This window comes from Lutjanus erythropterus, chromosome 23, assembly GCF_056507025.1.
Source record: "Lutjanus erythropterus isolate fLutEry1 chromosome 23, fLutEry1.hap2, whole genome shotgun sequence".
NCBI lineage: Eukaryota > Metazoa > Chordata > Actinopteri > Lutjaniformes > Lutjanidae > Lutjanus > Lutjanus erythropterus.
This window is the reverse complement of record NC_139339.1, coordinates 2,073,127-2,087,903: the sequence shown is the minus strand read 5'-3', so window position 1 is coordinate 2,087,903 and position 14,777 is coordinate 2,073,127. Positions and strand designations below refer to the sequence as shown.

The 14,777-nt window shown below is 39.6% G+C and overlaps 2 protein-coding genes across 2 annotated transcripts; one reads left to right on the top strand and one right to left on the bottom strand.

Annotated features, from left to right (window-relative positions):
* Positions 1 to 138: 138 nt before the first annotated feature.
* LOC146305254 (low affinity immunoglobulin gamma Fc region receptor II-c-like) lies at positions 139 to 4,442 on the bottom strand. Its single transcript, XM_084712888.1, has 6 exons — positions 4,317 to 4,442; positions 3,051 to 3,110; positions 2,372 to 2,632; positions 1,665 to 1,910; positions 1,167 to 1,307; positions 139 to 996 (listed from the first exon to the last, which is right to left on the bottom strand). The coding sequence occupies exons 1-6, from the start codon at positions 4,345 to 4,347 to the stop codon at positions 950 to 952; spliced, it is 786 nt and encodes a 261-aa protein (XP_084569014.1). The 5' UTR covers positions 4,348 to 4,442; the 3' UTR covers positions 139 to 949.
* A 1,006-nt stretch (positions 4,443 to 5,448) lies between these two features.
* Positions 5,449 to 14,604, top strand: LOC146305253 (uncharacterized). Its single transcript, XM_084713060.1, has 12 exons — positions 5,449 to 6,005; positions 6,431 to 6,548; positions 6,866 to 7,207; positions 7,449 to 7,727; positions 7,865 to 7,981; positions 8,121 to 8,670; positions 8,809 to 8,827; positions 10,931 to 11,090; positions 12,157 to 12,507; positions 12,675 to 12,962; positions 13,056 to 13,175; positions 13,656 to 14,604. Exons 2-12 carry the CDS (start codon positions 6,440 to 6,442, stop codon positions 14,126 to 14,128), a joined length of 2,808 nt encoding a protein of 935 aa, XP_084569186.1. The 5' UTR covers positions 5,449 to 6,005; positions 6,431 to 6,439; the 3' UTR covers positions 14,129 to 14,604.
* Positions 14,605 to 14,777: the final 173 nt, after the last annotated feature.

The window sequence follows — 14,777 nt, the reverse complement described above, 5'->3', positions numbered from 1 at the left end:
AGTTCCAGATGTCCATCAGTGTTAAAGTCCATTCAGTTTGTCATCACAGCGAAGCTCCACCAAACTCTGACCTGACCTGAGGTGTGCAGGGTCTTCAATCAGAGGCAAAAATCAAAACTTACAAATACAACATTGTTATCCAGGGTGATTTAATGTTAGAAATCATGCAAAACAATACAGTGCATCATTATAATAAGTCATCATACAAGTCAGTAACATTAATATGACATGTTTTGACTTGTGTTACACTATGAACTGATGATGTTAATTAAACACTGATGGGAAAGTTTGCAGATGACCACAGAAACTGAGTCTGTCTAAAATCTGCAGCAGCTTTTTTGTAAACAGCAACTTCAGACGTGAGAACAGACAGAGCAGACAAACCAAAGTCGTCATTTCTTAAAAATAGACCCTGATGCTGTGAGGAGGCTGAACACACAATCAAGATGATGATGATGTGAACTATATTAGTCCATCTTTAATGCTTAATGTCCTTCTCTCTGCTCTCTTGCAGACACGAGTTGAGTCTTGCAACACGCTCGTTTTAATGGAGAAGGTGGGTCGTCACAGGTTGCCCACAGTGGACGAGACATCACCACAACTCGCTCGGTTTCGGCTCAAGCTTGCCTTGGCCCTACTGTGAAGATGGTCCCTCTCAGGTGTGACTCAGTGCGGCACAGATTGGTAAATTAAAACTGCTTGGTTTGCTAGCTGGTTTGACCGGGCACGGCCAAAAGTGACAATGGAAAAACTCCATAATAATATGTTTAAGGGAAAGTGTGAGAAAATCCACATTGGGAGGAGGTGGACTTTGACCCAGAAGATGAGTTTCATGTTCCGTGTGAAACCAAGAGTTAACATTGTTTTCTTTGCAAGTTATGTAAGATTATTTGATTTTATTTTGCTTAAGTTCCACAGGGAAAACATACCGATGTCTTTCCTTCCCAGTCTATTGAGAAACAAAGGCCTGGATGGAGGGAGGGGAGTTTGAGGCACCTGGTAGAACCAAGGAAACACCAAAATAAAATCAATGAACAGGATGATGATCTACCAGGAAACATCAGAGCAGCTTCAGTAATCCTTAATGTTCTAAAATCTATTGGAATAATGACAAATGAATATGTCGACACATACTACAATAAAAAGTCTGTGATTTGTGTCTGTACCTCTTTTTGCCACAGTGAAGTAGACTGCCATCGCCAACCCCAGAGCCACCAATAAAATGGTCCCAAATATCCGCAGTGCAATGAAGCCATGAGGGGAGCAATCAGGGCAGGTATGACTCTCTTCATGAAGTGATCCAAATGCTGCAAGATGTATGTGTTTTTAATTGAATGTAACATTTACAAGTATTAAAAAAAAGGTGTGCTTATATTTTTGTACTGCATTCCTGTCAGATTGTGCCATTATATGCCACTAAATCCCACACTGGATATATGGACAACATCTCATTGTGTCCTCTTCTTGTGCAGTGCTTTAATGGGACCAACTGGAGAATTAGCTCCATCTATCTGTTTATCTTACAGTACAGGATCAAACACCTATTAATGTGCATTTTCTTGTGCAGGTTGTCTGTAAATTTGGTTGAACTTGGCTACATTTGGATGGAAACCTGGCTACAAGCCAAAATCTCAAATCTCAACCTTTGATTTCTTTTGAAATACCTCTGACAGTCATCCTGCTTTCTAGTGATTCTCCAGCTCCAGGGATGCTACATTTGTAGAGTCCCTCATCACACTTGGAAACTCTGTGTATGGTTATCTCTCCTGATGAACCGGTCCTGTAATAATTGCCATTTTTATAGAAGAAAGCTGTGAGTTTGGTGGACGACGTCTTGTTTCTGCAGCGCAGAGTCACAGCTTCTCCCTCCATCACAGGAACTACGGGACTCTCCAGGATCACAGGACCAGCTGAGAAAACATGGGTTTTAAAAATTCATTTTAGATCAATGTTTTGTTTTTTTTTTTTGCTCTCTTGTACAGTATAAAACATGTTATCAATCACACGGCAGGCTGAAGGCAAAAGACATAGAGACAGTCGTCTCTAGGGCACCAACTACTGGTGGGTGCTGGTCAGCCTAAGAGGAAAAATTAAAAAGTTAAACGAAAATTTGCCAGTGGGAGCCTTAATTTTCTGCCTAGAGATAACAAATGAACAAACAAATACCCCTGTTCCTCTCATCTACCCTCCCTTTTATCTGCACTGCACTGTGCACACTGAGGGATGATGGGTAAATGTGCAGCTCACATTTGGATTGCTAGACTGACTGAGTAATGGACAGATGTCAAGAGGCAGATATCTGTTTTGATGAAATCAAAAATGTCCTGTTACACATGATATTCTGTACAAATCAGGGCTTTAAGTATCACACCGGTGATGGTGATGTTGACAGTGTTGCTTCTCCTCACGTCTTGATATTCACACCAGTATTCGCCGCTGTCTATCGACAAGGTGCTGGTGATTTCACGGGGTCCAGCTGATGTCTTTAAATCAGATTTTTCTTCAACTTCTCCCTGAATCTTCCTCATCACCTTCCATCCGGTCAATCCCTCCAGTCCCTCACAGCTGACTGTAATGGACTTGTATTGAAAGTGTTGCTGTGTGTTTGGAACAACTTTGGGAAAATCTGCAACTGAGAAACACAAACAGAGACACAGATGTGTTGCTTTATATTGTTATATATAATATTATAGCATTCATTTATATTATAGGTTTGGAAGAGAGAAGTGTGAAATGTGAAACCAAAAGTCAGACTTATTCTAACCTACATATATAAGTTAAGTTTGTATGTTAACTTACAGTATGTAACTAATATATTTTAACCCAAACTGTAATCTTTTCCTAAACCAAACTGTAGTTTTGGTGCCTGAATCTAACCAAACTGTGACCATGTGCTTATTCAGATGTCGACAAAGGTCAGGTAGGCCTGTTGCATGTACTGTCCAGTGGTCATATGGAAGTCACTGTCTGTGAATTATTCTGTCATTTAGGTATGAGGATGTGCTGAGCATACAGAGAGTATATCAGTAATGTGGGAAACTGCTACTTACCATTTTTCTGAGAAAAACTCAGGTGAACTTGCACAACGAGCAGGAACAATATGTTTATCACTATAGAGACAAAACAATACATTTTAGATTATTTAATGTGTACATCCATAAATTCTAATAATTCTAATAAAATCTAAATTCTAAGGTAAACCTTAGCAACGAGTCTTCTTTTCCTGCGTTTCCCACACCTTCCCTTAGCCAAAGGGAGCTGCAAGTTGTCTTTTGCCGCAGTGCACACAGTGACTGCTCACTTGTAAAGGCTTATAAATAACATTTTAATGTAATGAATGTTATCAATTTTACCTCAATCTAATCTGACAACAAAGGAAGCTATTCCTACTAAAGATCATCTGATAATCTATTTAAGAGTCCAGACAAGGATGACAGGATGAACAGAGTGCGTCACAAAGGGGGAGACTTCCTAGTGGTTCAGACCACCAACCTTTCAGAGAGTTTAACTTAGGTAAGGAGACTCTGAGAAACAGCCCGTAAGCTAAAAGGAGACATTAAGGTATGGCTCATGATGCATGTAACGTAAAGGAACCTCTGGGAAACAGGGCCCAGGGCAGTAAACTGGGCATACGCACATTTCACAGCTGCCTCTATTAAAACAATAAAACATGAGGTTGTGTAGCCATATGACACACAGTACAGTAGTATAGCTCAGCATGCAACTAATGAACCAGTTAGTGTGTCAAAAAACATGCCTGCATGCAAACTATTAGTATACAGACTTTTCAAATTACACAGACTGACACAACCGATGTTCTCTGTAGTTTATTGTTTTACAAAGGAGAAGTTTGCTAAAGGAGAAATGTCAGATTGTCAGCTCCTCTGACAAGACTCTGAGGATTGTCAGCAGGTGTAATTGATTGGTCTGGAGTATTGGCTCGAAGAAAGATTTGATCATGGAGAATTGTTCAATATGTCCATCTCAAGTGACTTCAGATACTCTTTGTGTCTGCCAAGACTGTAGACCGCCTGTTCTCTGTCTTAAATGCAGCATAACTAAATAATTGAGCACTTAAATTGCAAAACTGATGTGTAGAATTGCTTGTTACAACAAAAAAGACATCTGAGTAATCTAACAAGTTACTTTGTAGTGTCTTATCCCCCGAAACTGGTTATGATGTTGTGAAATATTGCCATATGTGGTGGTTATCAACTCCTCAATGTCTAGCTGTCTCCTTTAGCTGTCCATACAGATAAACATTAATACACAGATACGCGGTACGACAGATGCATACACGAGGTTTTGAGACTCACTCAGTCTGATGCAGAGAGCTGTGACCTCCATGTTGTCTTGCTGTTGACTATAATGGAATCAGACTGACTTGTGAATAAGTAGCACAACGCTTACGTGACACCTTCTCTTCCTGTGTAGCTTATTTCTGGGGACCGAAACGACATTTGGTTTGACTTTTCACTTTCACTCACTTTGTTTATTTTTAAGGAGGGCAGTTCTTAGAAAAACTCTGACCAGAGAACCAGAGAATATTATTGTATGTTGACTACAGCTAGTTTGACCAACAAATGTACACAATAGAGTGGCAGGTGAGGTGGTGAGGGATGAGCTGGGGCCTTCCCAACAAATTATTAAAGTAAGCTCTCATCCAAGGGGATTTCTGTGCTGCTGTAGTATTTTTATGACTTATTATCAGTCACTGTACAGCAGGAAACACGGCCAAAGTCCAGTTTCAACTCAGTCAACAGGTTAATGTTTAGCTCCTAAAAAACGAACCTGAAAGTAAACAAAAGCTCAGCCTCAGTGTTGTGCAGCAGCGACAATGAAACACACGTTCATGTTCTTTCTTTCAACTTCCTGCTCCTGCCATCCTGCAGGTCAGGGGTCAGCAGTCCCTCTGCAGTGGCTTCCTGTAGCTTTTACAAAAAGTTATATGCAAATGAAATTCAGTTCTTGTTTTTAATATTTAAACTTTCATTTTTATCGTTGTTTTAGGCCTAAAGTGATTCATAACCTGTGAAACCTGTACATGGACTTAAAAAAATATGCATCATAGCCTGCATCTATGGCTGAGCATCTTAGTTAATAATTAATTGTTCTTTTTTGGCCAAAAGTGTCTCTGTCGATCATAAAAGTTGGTGACCTTGGATTATCATTGTAAACATAACTATAAAGTTTTAAGTTAGTAATTTAATCATATGCATCATGCACTTGTGTCAATTATATTCAGAAAACAATGTGTTTCTAAATTTAGAAAGATTGCACCCCCCCCCCTCCTAGGCCATGCGATGGTTTGGTCCGCTGCCTGTCATCAACAGACAGACACTCGCCTCGGTACAAGATGAGTCTGGAGATTTTATGGAGTAAACTCTGAAAGTACGTGGTGATCTGTATGGAGTAAGTACAACGAGTTTTTCTTTCTTTTCTAAGTTTTTCTAAGATGTAGATCATTAACCCTTGAATGTAACACGACCCACTGAGATCAGTTCACACTAAAATGCTTTTTATCCAGAATAACTGCAGCTCCTCCGGTCACATGGATTTGTTCACAGGTCAGTTTTGACCTATTCAATATAATGGTGACATTGATTTTCCTCAAACTTTTCCCTATTATCTCCTGTCTCACCTTCCCATAAGCCTTTGCACCTCTTTTTGTGCATTAAATCACTTAACTGCACCAGATCAGCCACAGTCATCAGCATTTTGGTGCCTTCACTTGTATTCCTGTTCTCCTGCTGGCACCAGCCGTGACAAAGACACTAAAACACACAAACTGAGTTTGTTTTGACTCAATATTCTGCATGAAACAACAAACACACACAAAAAAAAGAAATACTCAGTTTCAACATATGATTTGAAAACAGATTTTAGAACGTTAGCGGACAGGTAATATAAAGTCAGCAGAGGTTAGATAAAACTATTTTATGGGCGGACTTTGACTCTGTAGCTTATATTCACCTGAGCTGCGCTGTCTCGCCGACACACAACAGGTATGAAGACGACTTTCTTTAAAAAGATTCTTTTTGTCATATTCTGTGTACAAAATTTTTTGCAAACATTACTTTAATTAAATCAATTTGTCCCCACAATCCTTCCACAGCTGCAATACCATAATATTCCATCTTTAATTCCATAGCAATGTTTGACAGACTGACGCACACAAAGATTGCATGAATTATGAACATACTGATTAAGCACACAGGAAGTTAGTTCATCATTTTTCAAAGTGTGTGGGGTTTTTTGCATATTCGGGTTACAGATCTTCATTGAAACCCACTAAATGCAATGTTGACACTTGTAAACTGGTCAGTGTTGATGGAAAGCGTTGGATTTTGCAGAAAAATTGACTGCTGCTGAGGTGCTTTTTGTGTAATTAGTTCCACCGGGTTCATGGTTGATTTATTTAAATTTTCAGAGTTCCAGAATGATTCACCTGAAGAAGAGACGATCCTTTGAACCTCAGATCAGTCGCTTCAGTATTTTGGTTTTCTATCAGACTGTTGTCCTCCTTCTCTTAATACACTTCAGTGAAGGTAAGTCACCTGCAAATGTAATAAACCCTTTGTGTGAGTTTCCTGAACGCTGCATTAAACGTCTTTTGCATGAATTATGAGCACCGGTCAGGATTTTGTTTCCTAAGCCATTTTTTTTCTCTTTAGTCATGCTAAGAAAAGAGGCAAAAAAATTATGTTGCACTTATGACAGCTGGTCAGTGGAAGGCAGTGTTTGCATCAGCGCATGTGGAACTGTACCATAAAACCTCAACACCTTTAAAATAGCTGCAGTGACGCATGAAAGCATAAAACGGACAATGAGCAGAAGCTTAAAATCTTATCTGATTCTACTTCAGGTCAGTCTCAGATGGTCGGTCCACTTCAGCCAATAGTGGCGATGCTTGGTGATGACATCATTTTGCCATGTCAAGTGGAACCTGCCGAGGATGCTGTTCCCAGGATGGTGGAGTGGGCGAGACTTGACCTGGACCCCAGGTTTGTCCATGTGAGACGAGGCGGTGCGGAACTCCTGACTCATCAGAATCCGTCCTACAACGGGAGAACGTCACTGTCCATCAACAAACTGCGGCGTGGAGACCTTTCGCTGACACTCTCCAGAGTGAAAATATCCGATCAGGGAACTTACAGATGCCTCATTTCCACAGAGGAAAGACAACTGGAGGTCAAACTCACTGTAGGTAAGTGGGGAATAATCCCTGGTAGTTTTAAAGTCAAACTTAAAGGTGGAGTGCATGATTTTTTGCTGAGCCTCCTTACCAGGTCATCAAGTACCAAGTACCAGGTGCCGGACTGATCACAGGGGCAGTAATGTGGACCATGGGGCAGTTTGTGGAGCATTACTGTAGGAGTCTGCTCAATCAGGGGACATACAAATCCTTGGAGATTTAAAGCCTTGTTCTCCTTCTCTGTCATCATCAGGTTCAGTCTCCTCACCCATTGTGAAACTTTCCAAAGTCAGCGCTGGATTGTTGTTGGAGTGTAAATCTGAAGGCTGGTATCCAGAGCCTGAGGTGTCGTGGCTGGACGGTGAGGGACACGTCGTCTCTGCTGGACCTACAGAGACAGTCAGAGGTCCTGATGGTCTCTATACTGTCAGCAGCAGAGTGACTGTGGAGGAGAGACACAGAAACAACTTCACCTGTAGAGTCCAACAGAAGGACATCAACCAGATCAGAGAGACACAGATCCATGTTCCAGGTAAAATTCTTTAAATCAGTATTTCCAGCAGCAACTGCAAGATATGATCACATTGCATCACTTTTGATTGTATGTGAAATTACGTCTGATTTAATGGTATGATAATATAACATTTTTCCATTTGTTTTTCATTTCAGATGATTTATTCCTGAACCAATCTGTGTATGTTTACACCACCATTGGTTTGGCTGTTTGTGTCATTTTAATTCTTGCTGTTGCCTTCGTCGTGTGGAGACGTGGACGTATCCAAACAAGTACGTCACAATATATTTTTCTTCTCTCTAAATCTCAAGCTCGATTGACTTCAGTATGAAACAGTACCAATGCATTTCAATGTCTTCAGTTGTCTTTAAAAAGGTAAAATGTTACACATATTTTTTTGTGTTTATACAGAGACCAAGTGGCACCAAACGAGAGACAGAGAGACGGGCAGAACATCTAGCAGCAGTTCACAAGTTCAGCTGCAGACTGAAGGGAAAGGAGTGAGACAGGAAGATGTGGCAAGGAAGGAGGCGGTTAAGTTTCTGAACAAGAGGATGGGTAAACTTGAAGAAGAGTTGCAGAAGAATGTAGTAGAATTTAAAGATGTAGAAGAATCAGTCGACATGTTGATCAAATATAAAAGGGATCTAGAGGAATATATAGAAGAACTTGGACAGTTTTCCACATGGATTGATACCCTGATTGAGGAGAACGAAACGCACTTCAGTTCGTGGTTTGGATGGAGTGTTAAGGCTAAGTATCAGGACATTATTACAGATCTGGAGAACAGAAAGGAAGCAAATGAAATACTGCTGCAGAAAACTGAAGACCTACATCAAAAAACAGAGAATGAGATCATGCAAATAGAAGAAAGGAAACGTAAACTAGATACACTTCAGGAAAAGATCAATCAAGATCGGGAAGCGGCTAAAAGAAACAGAGATGCAATTCAAGACAAACTGTAGACAGAAATACTCCACTCACAGTAGGTACTGGACTTGAGACGCCATTTGCATCATACTTGATAGATGAGTATCCGAGACCTTTAAAGAATCAATAGGATCAATACTTTCCTGAAAAACCTGTTTTATGTAATCAGACATGTCTTGCGCTTCCTGGTGAATCATCAGAGCTCTGCAGCCGGCCTCATGTTCAGGAAATCATGTTTTTTACCCTTTTTTCATATTTTTTTTACTAATATTTACTTTAGTGAAACAACCTAAAATTACTTAATATTTTGTGCCTTATTTTATAATAAAATTATGTTTAAAAATGTGTGTTTCAAATGTGATACAGCAGGTAGAGAAGATCATTTTTCTGAGAATCTCTCAGTCATTATTCCACTACACTCAAAAATACATTCAAAAATCAACTAATTTAACACTCAGATGTCATCTAAAGATGAATATTTGGAAACTGAGATTTCTATGTTTGTTTTATTTACATGCAACTTGCTCTCATTATAATGACCTGGATGTTATGAACAAGTGAACACTTGATAATAGTTGTCTAATTTATGTTGTATCAACCAATTCAGTTTATCAAGCTGTTGTTGCTAACCTTAATGCCAAATAAAAAGGTTCTTGTCTGGGGAAAAAAAATCCTGAAATGTGCAAAATTTTCCAAAAGCAATGGACAGTACTTCTTTTGATCAATGAATTCCATATCAAATATGATACAAAGCAAAATATCATGTATTTTGTCCAAAGGTCCAATAAAGACTTCACTTTAAAAAATATAATTTTCTGGTACTTATTTCATGTGTCAGGCTTCACAGAGTTGCGTACAGTGAGTCAGGTGACATTACACCTGTTGTAAAACAGAATGACCCCTCTTACCTCTTGTCTAGGCCGCAAATGTCATGTCAGCGTCACGCTCATGTGACGTCAGCGTTTACGCCTCACGCATTTCAAGGCGTCCAGCAGCAAACGAGCAGCCAAACTTTCTGTGCAAAATGCAGTTTTCCCTCGATATGTGTGAATATTCTGTGTCTTGCTGCTCAGCTGCTGCAGTGAAGTGAAAGGAGAGTCTGTGGATTTAATCAGAGCAGACTGAGTTGATCTGTGGCTCTGGAGCTCGCTCTGCTCCGCCTCGGTTACAACATGTGGATAACTGGCACCTGACTCCTGTTTGCAAGCTTAGTGTTGAAAAAATCAACTTGAACTTGAAATCATTTTACATTTTACTGTTTTCTACCACATACATGCAGACAGTGAATGAGCACAACAGCAGCAAAACATCACAACAGAAACAGATTTTATTGTTTTATGTCTCTCAGGCAAAGTCCCTGGAAACCATGCATTTTATGGAACAGATGCATGACTGCAGAACTGTGTCAAAAAAAAAAAAACAAAAAAACATAAATGATTAAATGTTTTTATCTGCAGTGCTGCTTTTCCAGTCAGAGAATACAGTAGATCAGTTTCACTTCTAACTGATAAGAAGTTTTGTGTGGCTCTAACAGTCAAGTGCAATCTAATCTCTAGAGGGTTTGCACTTCAGTGTAACCCGTATCAGACGGAAGAAAAACTGTAAAGCCCACATAGGTGATCTGATTGGCTGGAGTGGAAGGACATGATTTTATTTGTGGACTTTGACCTTGCAGTTTATTATGCACGACAGCGAAGCGAGTCTTTGACGCACACAAAAGGTATGTGGGCTTTTTATATGAAATTGAATTTATTGAGGTATTTTTTGTTTCTGTAATCACAGTTGGTTTCATTCCACTGATCTTTTTATATGAATCAGTGCCTCGTAGCTCTGTTCATAGGATTATGGCACGCCATGATGTCCATATGGATTGTGGGAGACGGTGCAGGCAGCTCAGGCTACAGGCAGGGAGTGGAGCTGAAGCACAAGTTGAACAGAAAGAAAAGCAAGTAGCACGCTAGTAAATACTGTCTGTAGTTGGACCAACATTATGTTGAAGTACAAAGCTGGAAGGGAAAGGATTTTGTTTTTCAGGTGCTTTGATAAAATTGATAAAATAATCAGGATGGCTGTTCTGACGCGTGGTGTGTTCAAGACAGAACAGAAGTCTGGTTTTAAAATGAACATGAACTGAGTGAATGAATAAAGAAATAAACTGATCGATAAAAGAAAGTCTGCATGCTCTTTGAGTCAAACTGTGCTGTTTGGTACAGAGTGGTGACATTTGGAAACTGGTCAGGAAACTGGCAGGGAGCTGTTATTATTCCTGCTCGGGTTGATTCTGAAATGAGCGAAGCCTCTTTTGGTTTTTACTGTTGATGTATTTTGATTTTCAGGATTCCAGGATGATTCACCTACAGGACAGTCAGTACCTCGCGCCTCAGATGGGTCACTTCAGTTCTTTGGTTTTGTGTCAGACTGTTCTCCTTCTCCTAACACACTCCTGTAGAGGTAAGTTACCCATTAACACTTTGAAAAAAAGGCTGTCAGTGTGCTTAAAGATAAAGTATCATTAGGGGAAGGAAAAATTCTGGGACTGGACAAATTACAACTTAGACCTGATGATGGCGCCAGATGAAAACTTCAGGATTGCAGTTCATCTTGTAGAAACCATAAATGTCTGTAAGTGTCATTATCATCCATGTTATGTGTTGTCATGCCTTTTTTGCTTTTTGCATGTTATTCCATGTCATGTAGTCTGTACTGACTCCTGCAGAGATAGTGCATATTTGATGTGCAAATGTCAGAGAAAAAACTTTAGTATGTTAATAAAAGTAGAACATGCAGGATTTGTTGCTGCAGTAAATGCACTGTTCAGTTGGTCCCATAGAGTTCAATGTACTGTATGCATGTGAGGTAACAGTTCACCCCAGAAAACTGTGCTGGATTTTAATGTTGTGGCTGGTTTCAGGGGTCCTGGCTGCAACAGTCATATATATTTATTCAACCAAATGTACTCCTTTTGTTCTACTATATTTAATACACATTTTTTTCCCTGTCATGTCATGTGCAACTTTTAGATGATGGTTTATTGTTGAATTGAACTTGAGTAATGAGTGTTAGAACATTTTGTCAGATAATTTGGGGTTAAATCTGAAAGATACTGCAGTTGCAGCTGCTCAGATTTAATACAATAACAGACTAAGAAATCTGAATTAAAAATGATAACATTTTGCCATATTTATGATTTAATTTGTGCTGGGTTCTAATACCACTGACACTGACATTATTCCCTAAGTCAGTGTTCCCCAACCCTGGTCCTCAGGGACCACTGTCCTGCATGTTTTAGATGTTTCTCTGCTCCAACACACCTGATTCAAATGATCAGGTTGTTGTCAGGCTTCTGCAGAGGCTTGATGATGAGCTGATCATTTGAATCAGGTGTGTTGGAGCAGAGAAACATCTAAAACATGCAGGACAGTGAAGCTCTGAGGACCAGGGTTGGGGAACACTGCCCTAAGTGATTATATTTACTCCCATAATGCTTAGATATAATTCAAATTAATTTCCTCCTCAGGTCAGTCTCAGGAGGTTGATCAACCTCAGCCAATAGTGGCAATGCTCGGTGATGACATCACTTTGCCGTGTCACCTGGAACCTGCCGTGGATGCTGTTTCTATGACCGTGGAGTGGGCGAGAGCTGACCTGACCCCCAGGTTTGTCCATTTGAGACGAGAGGGTGTGGAACTCCTGATTGAGCAGAATCCGTCCTACATCGGGAGGACGTCGCTGTCCATCAACAAACTGAAGTGTGGAGACCTCTCACTGAAACTCTCCAAAGTGAAATCTTCCGATAAGGGAATTTACACGTGTCTCATTGCCTCACAGGGAGGATGGGAAACACAAGCTCTGGTCAGTCTTGTTGTAGGTACGTGGACATGAATCCATTCTGCCTTTTAAAAAAGTAAATCTGTCTATTCACCGTTTGAGGGTTATGTGCTAACAGGTTCACTGGATGCATTGATCTTCTATAGTTCTTTGCAAAAGCCTTTAGTCCAATTTATTCAAAATATTTTGGTCTTCTGTCATCAACAGGTTCAGCCTCCTCACCTGTTTTGAGGCTTTCGAGACTCAGCAGTGAAAGCACTGCAGTGTTATTAGACTGTGAGTCTGAAGGCTGGTATCCAGAGCCTGAGGTGTTGTGGCTGGACGGTGAGGGACACGTCCTCTCTGCTGGACCTACAGAGACAGTCAGAGGTCCTGATGATCTCTATACTGTCAGCAGCAGAGTGACTGTGGAGGAGAGACACAGCAACACCTTCACCTGTAGAGTCCAACAGAAGGACATCAACCGGACCAGAGAGACACAGATCAAAATTCCAGGTGAAAAAAAGGTCTCTTTTGGTTTACCTTTTTTGGAGGGGTTTCAGACAAATGAAAAATAAATTGTCATGTTATTCTGTTTTATCATTGCAGATGATTTATTCGTGGTCCCGTCATGTTCTGTTGGACGTATCATCATTATCTTGGTTGTTGGCTTCATGTGTGTCCTTGCAGTTGTCTTCATTTTGTTTATATCCGCACGCAATAAAAACAGTAAGTCACAAGTTAATTTTACTTCTTTCTTAGGGCTTTCAAATCTTCAAACCAGTTTCCTTGCTCTTGTCAGGATCAATGGATGAGTTTTCCCCTTGGGTTTCCCCAAACATGTACATATAAGGCAGCGTTCCTTTTAGTCCAGGTCAGCCCTCAATTCCAAAAAAGTCAGGATGTTGCATAAAACATAAATGAAAACACAATGCAATGATTTGCAAATAATTTCTGACTTGTATTGAGCTGAATACAGTACAAAGATAAGATATAGATCTATATGAGAAATAGTTTAAAAAGGTTTGTCAGCACAAAACTGCAGGAGTTTAGAGATTTGTTTATGACCAGGTCATTGTGTGTGATTACTTGTAGACTAGAAAAAAATGCATATTTCAGTTTCATTCTAGTTTGTAGGCTTTAGGGCAAAATCAACAGTAATGATCTGAACTTCATGTGTGACAATGTTATTGTTGTATATTCACACAGAGACCAGGATGGACAGAGTGGATCAGTCTGTGGAGAAAAGACACTCAGAACGTGAGCAGCTCATGATGGAAGATGAGGCCAAACTGGATTTGGCATGGAAAAGGAAAAATCTTGATGAAAAATTACAGAAGAATGATGAAGAATTACAATTTGTGCAAAATGAGATTAAGATACTGACAGAACATCAGACAGAACTGAAGCTCCACAAAGACAAACTTGTCTCACAAGTGCTCATGGTGACGGAAGAAAAAATAAAAACAGAGGAGCTGAAGGACAAATTAAAAAAAGATAAGTATGAAAAGACCAAACGGGATCTGGAAATGAGAATGACAGAATATAAAGAAATGGTCCAACACACAAAGAAACTACTGGAGACAACAAATAAGATGATTAATGACATGACGGAAAGGAAGGAGAAACTAGAGAAAGAAAATGATCTAATAAATACACAACTAAAGCGGACAGAGAGATGAGACTCAGAGACAGATAAGAGTTAAGAGACAAGAGGAGGGACCTGATCATTTGGAGACATGATTATTTTTACTTGATCTACACTGTTAGTGCCTTCACTGTTTCAGACAGTCTCAGTGTTCTGCACTTCAGTTTTACAATGAAACTGTGCATCATACCTAAAAGTTTTAACATTTAATTGCCAATCCACTGTAAATGTATAAGATTATTTTTGTGCTACTGACAGCAAAAGATCCTCCTCTTGACTTCCTTAAATATGTGTGATATATAATCCTGTAGTGGTGAAAACATCTCAGAGCTGAAGTGAGTTAAGATCTGCAGCAGATCAACCTGCTGTTGTCTTGTATTGTTCAGTAATAGTCAATTATGTTTCAGATGTATTCTTATTTTGTAATAAAGACCTTTTACATTTCCATAAGGAGAAAGTTTTTATCCTTTTTTCTTTTGTTTTTAGCTTCTTAATGAGTTTGATTTGTTTAAAACAAATATAAATCTTGTGTACATTTATTCCTTATTTAGAAAAACAGAAAGATATACTGATACGGAAAACAAACAAACAAAAAAAAAACAATGAAACATAAAATGCCTCCATACTGCTCGTCTGGTGTAATCCAAGTCTTCTAAAGCCTCGTTTGTACACCGTCACACAAC

Coding starts and splice junctions, on each gene's coding strand:
- LOC146305253 (XM_084713060.1), top strand. CDS start 6,440: ATGATTCACCTGAAGAAGAGACGATCCTTTGAACCTCAGATCAGTCGC. Junction 7,208..7,448: donor GGAGGTCAAACTCACTGTAG/GTAAGTGGGGAA, acceptor TGTCATCATCAG/GTTCAGTCTCCTCACCCATT. Junction 12,963..13,055: donor GACACAGATCAAAATTCCAG/GTGAAAAAAAGG, acceptor TTATCATTGCAG/ATGATTTATTCGTGGTCCCG.
- LOC146305254 (XM_084712888.1), bottom strand. CDS start 4,347: ATGGAGGTCACAGCTCTCTGCATCAGACTGA. Junction 2,633..3,050: donor GAGTTTTTCTCAGAAAAATG/GTAAGTAGCAGT, acceptor TGTGTTTCTCAG/TTGCAGATTTTCCCAAAGTT. Junction 1,911..2,371: donor TGTCAACATCACCATCACCG/GTGTGATACTTA, acceptor ATGTTTTCTCAG/CTGGTCCTGTGATCCTGGAG.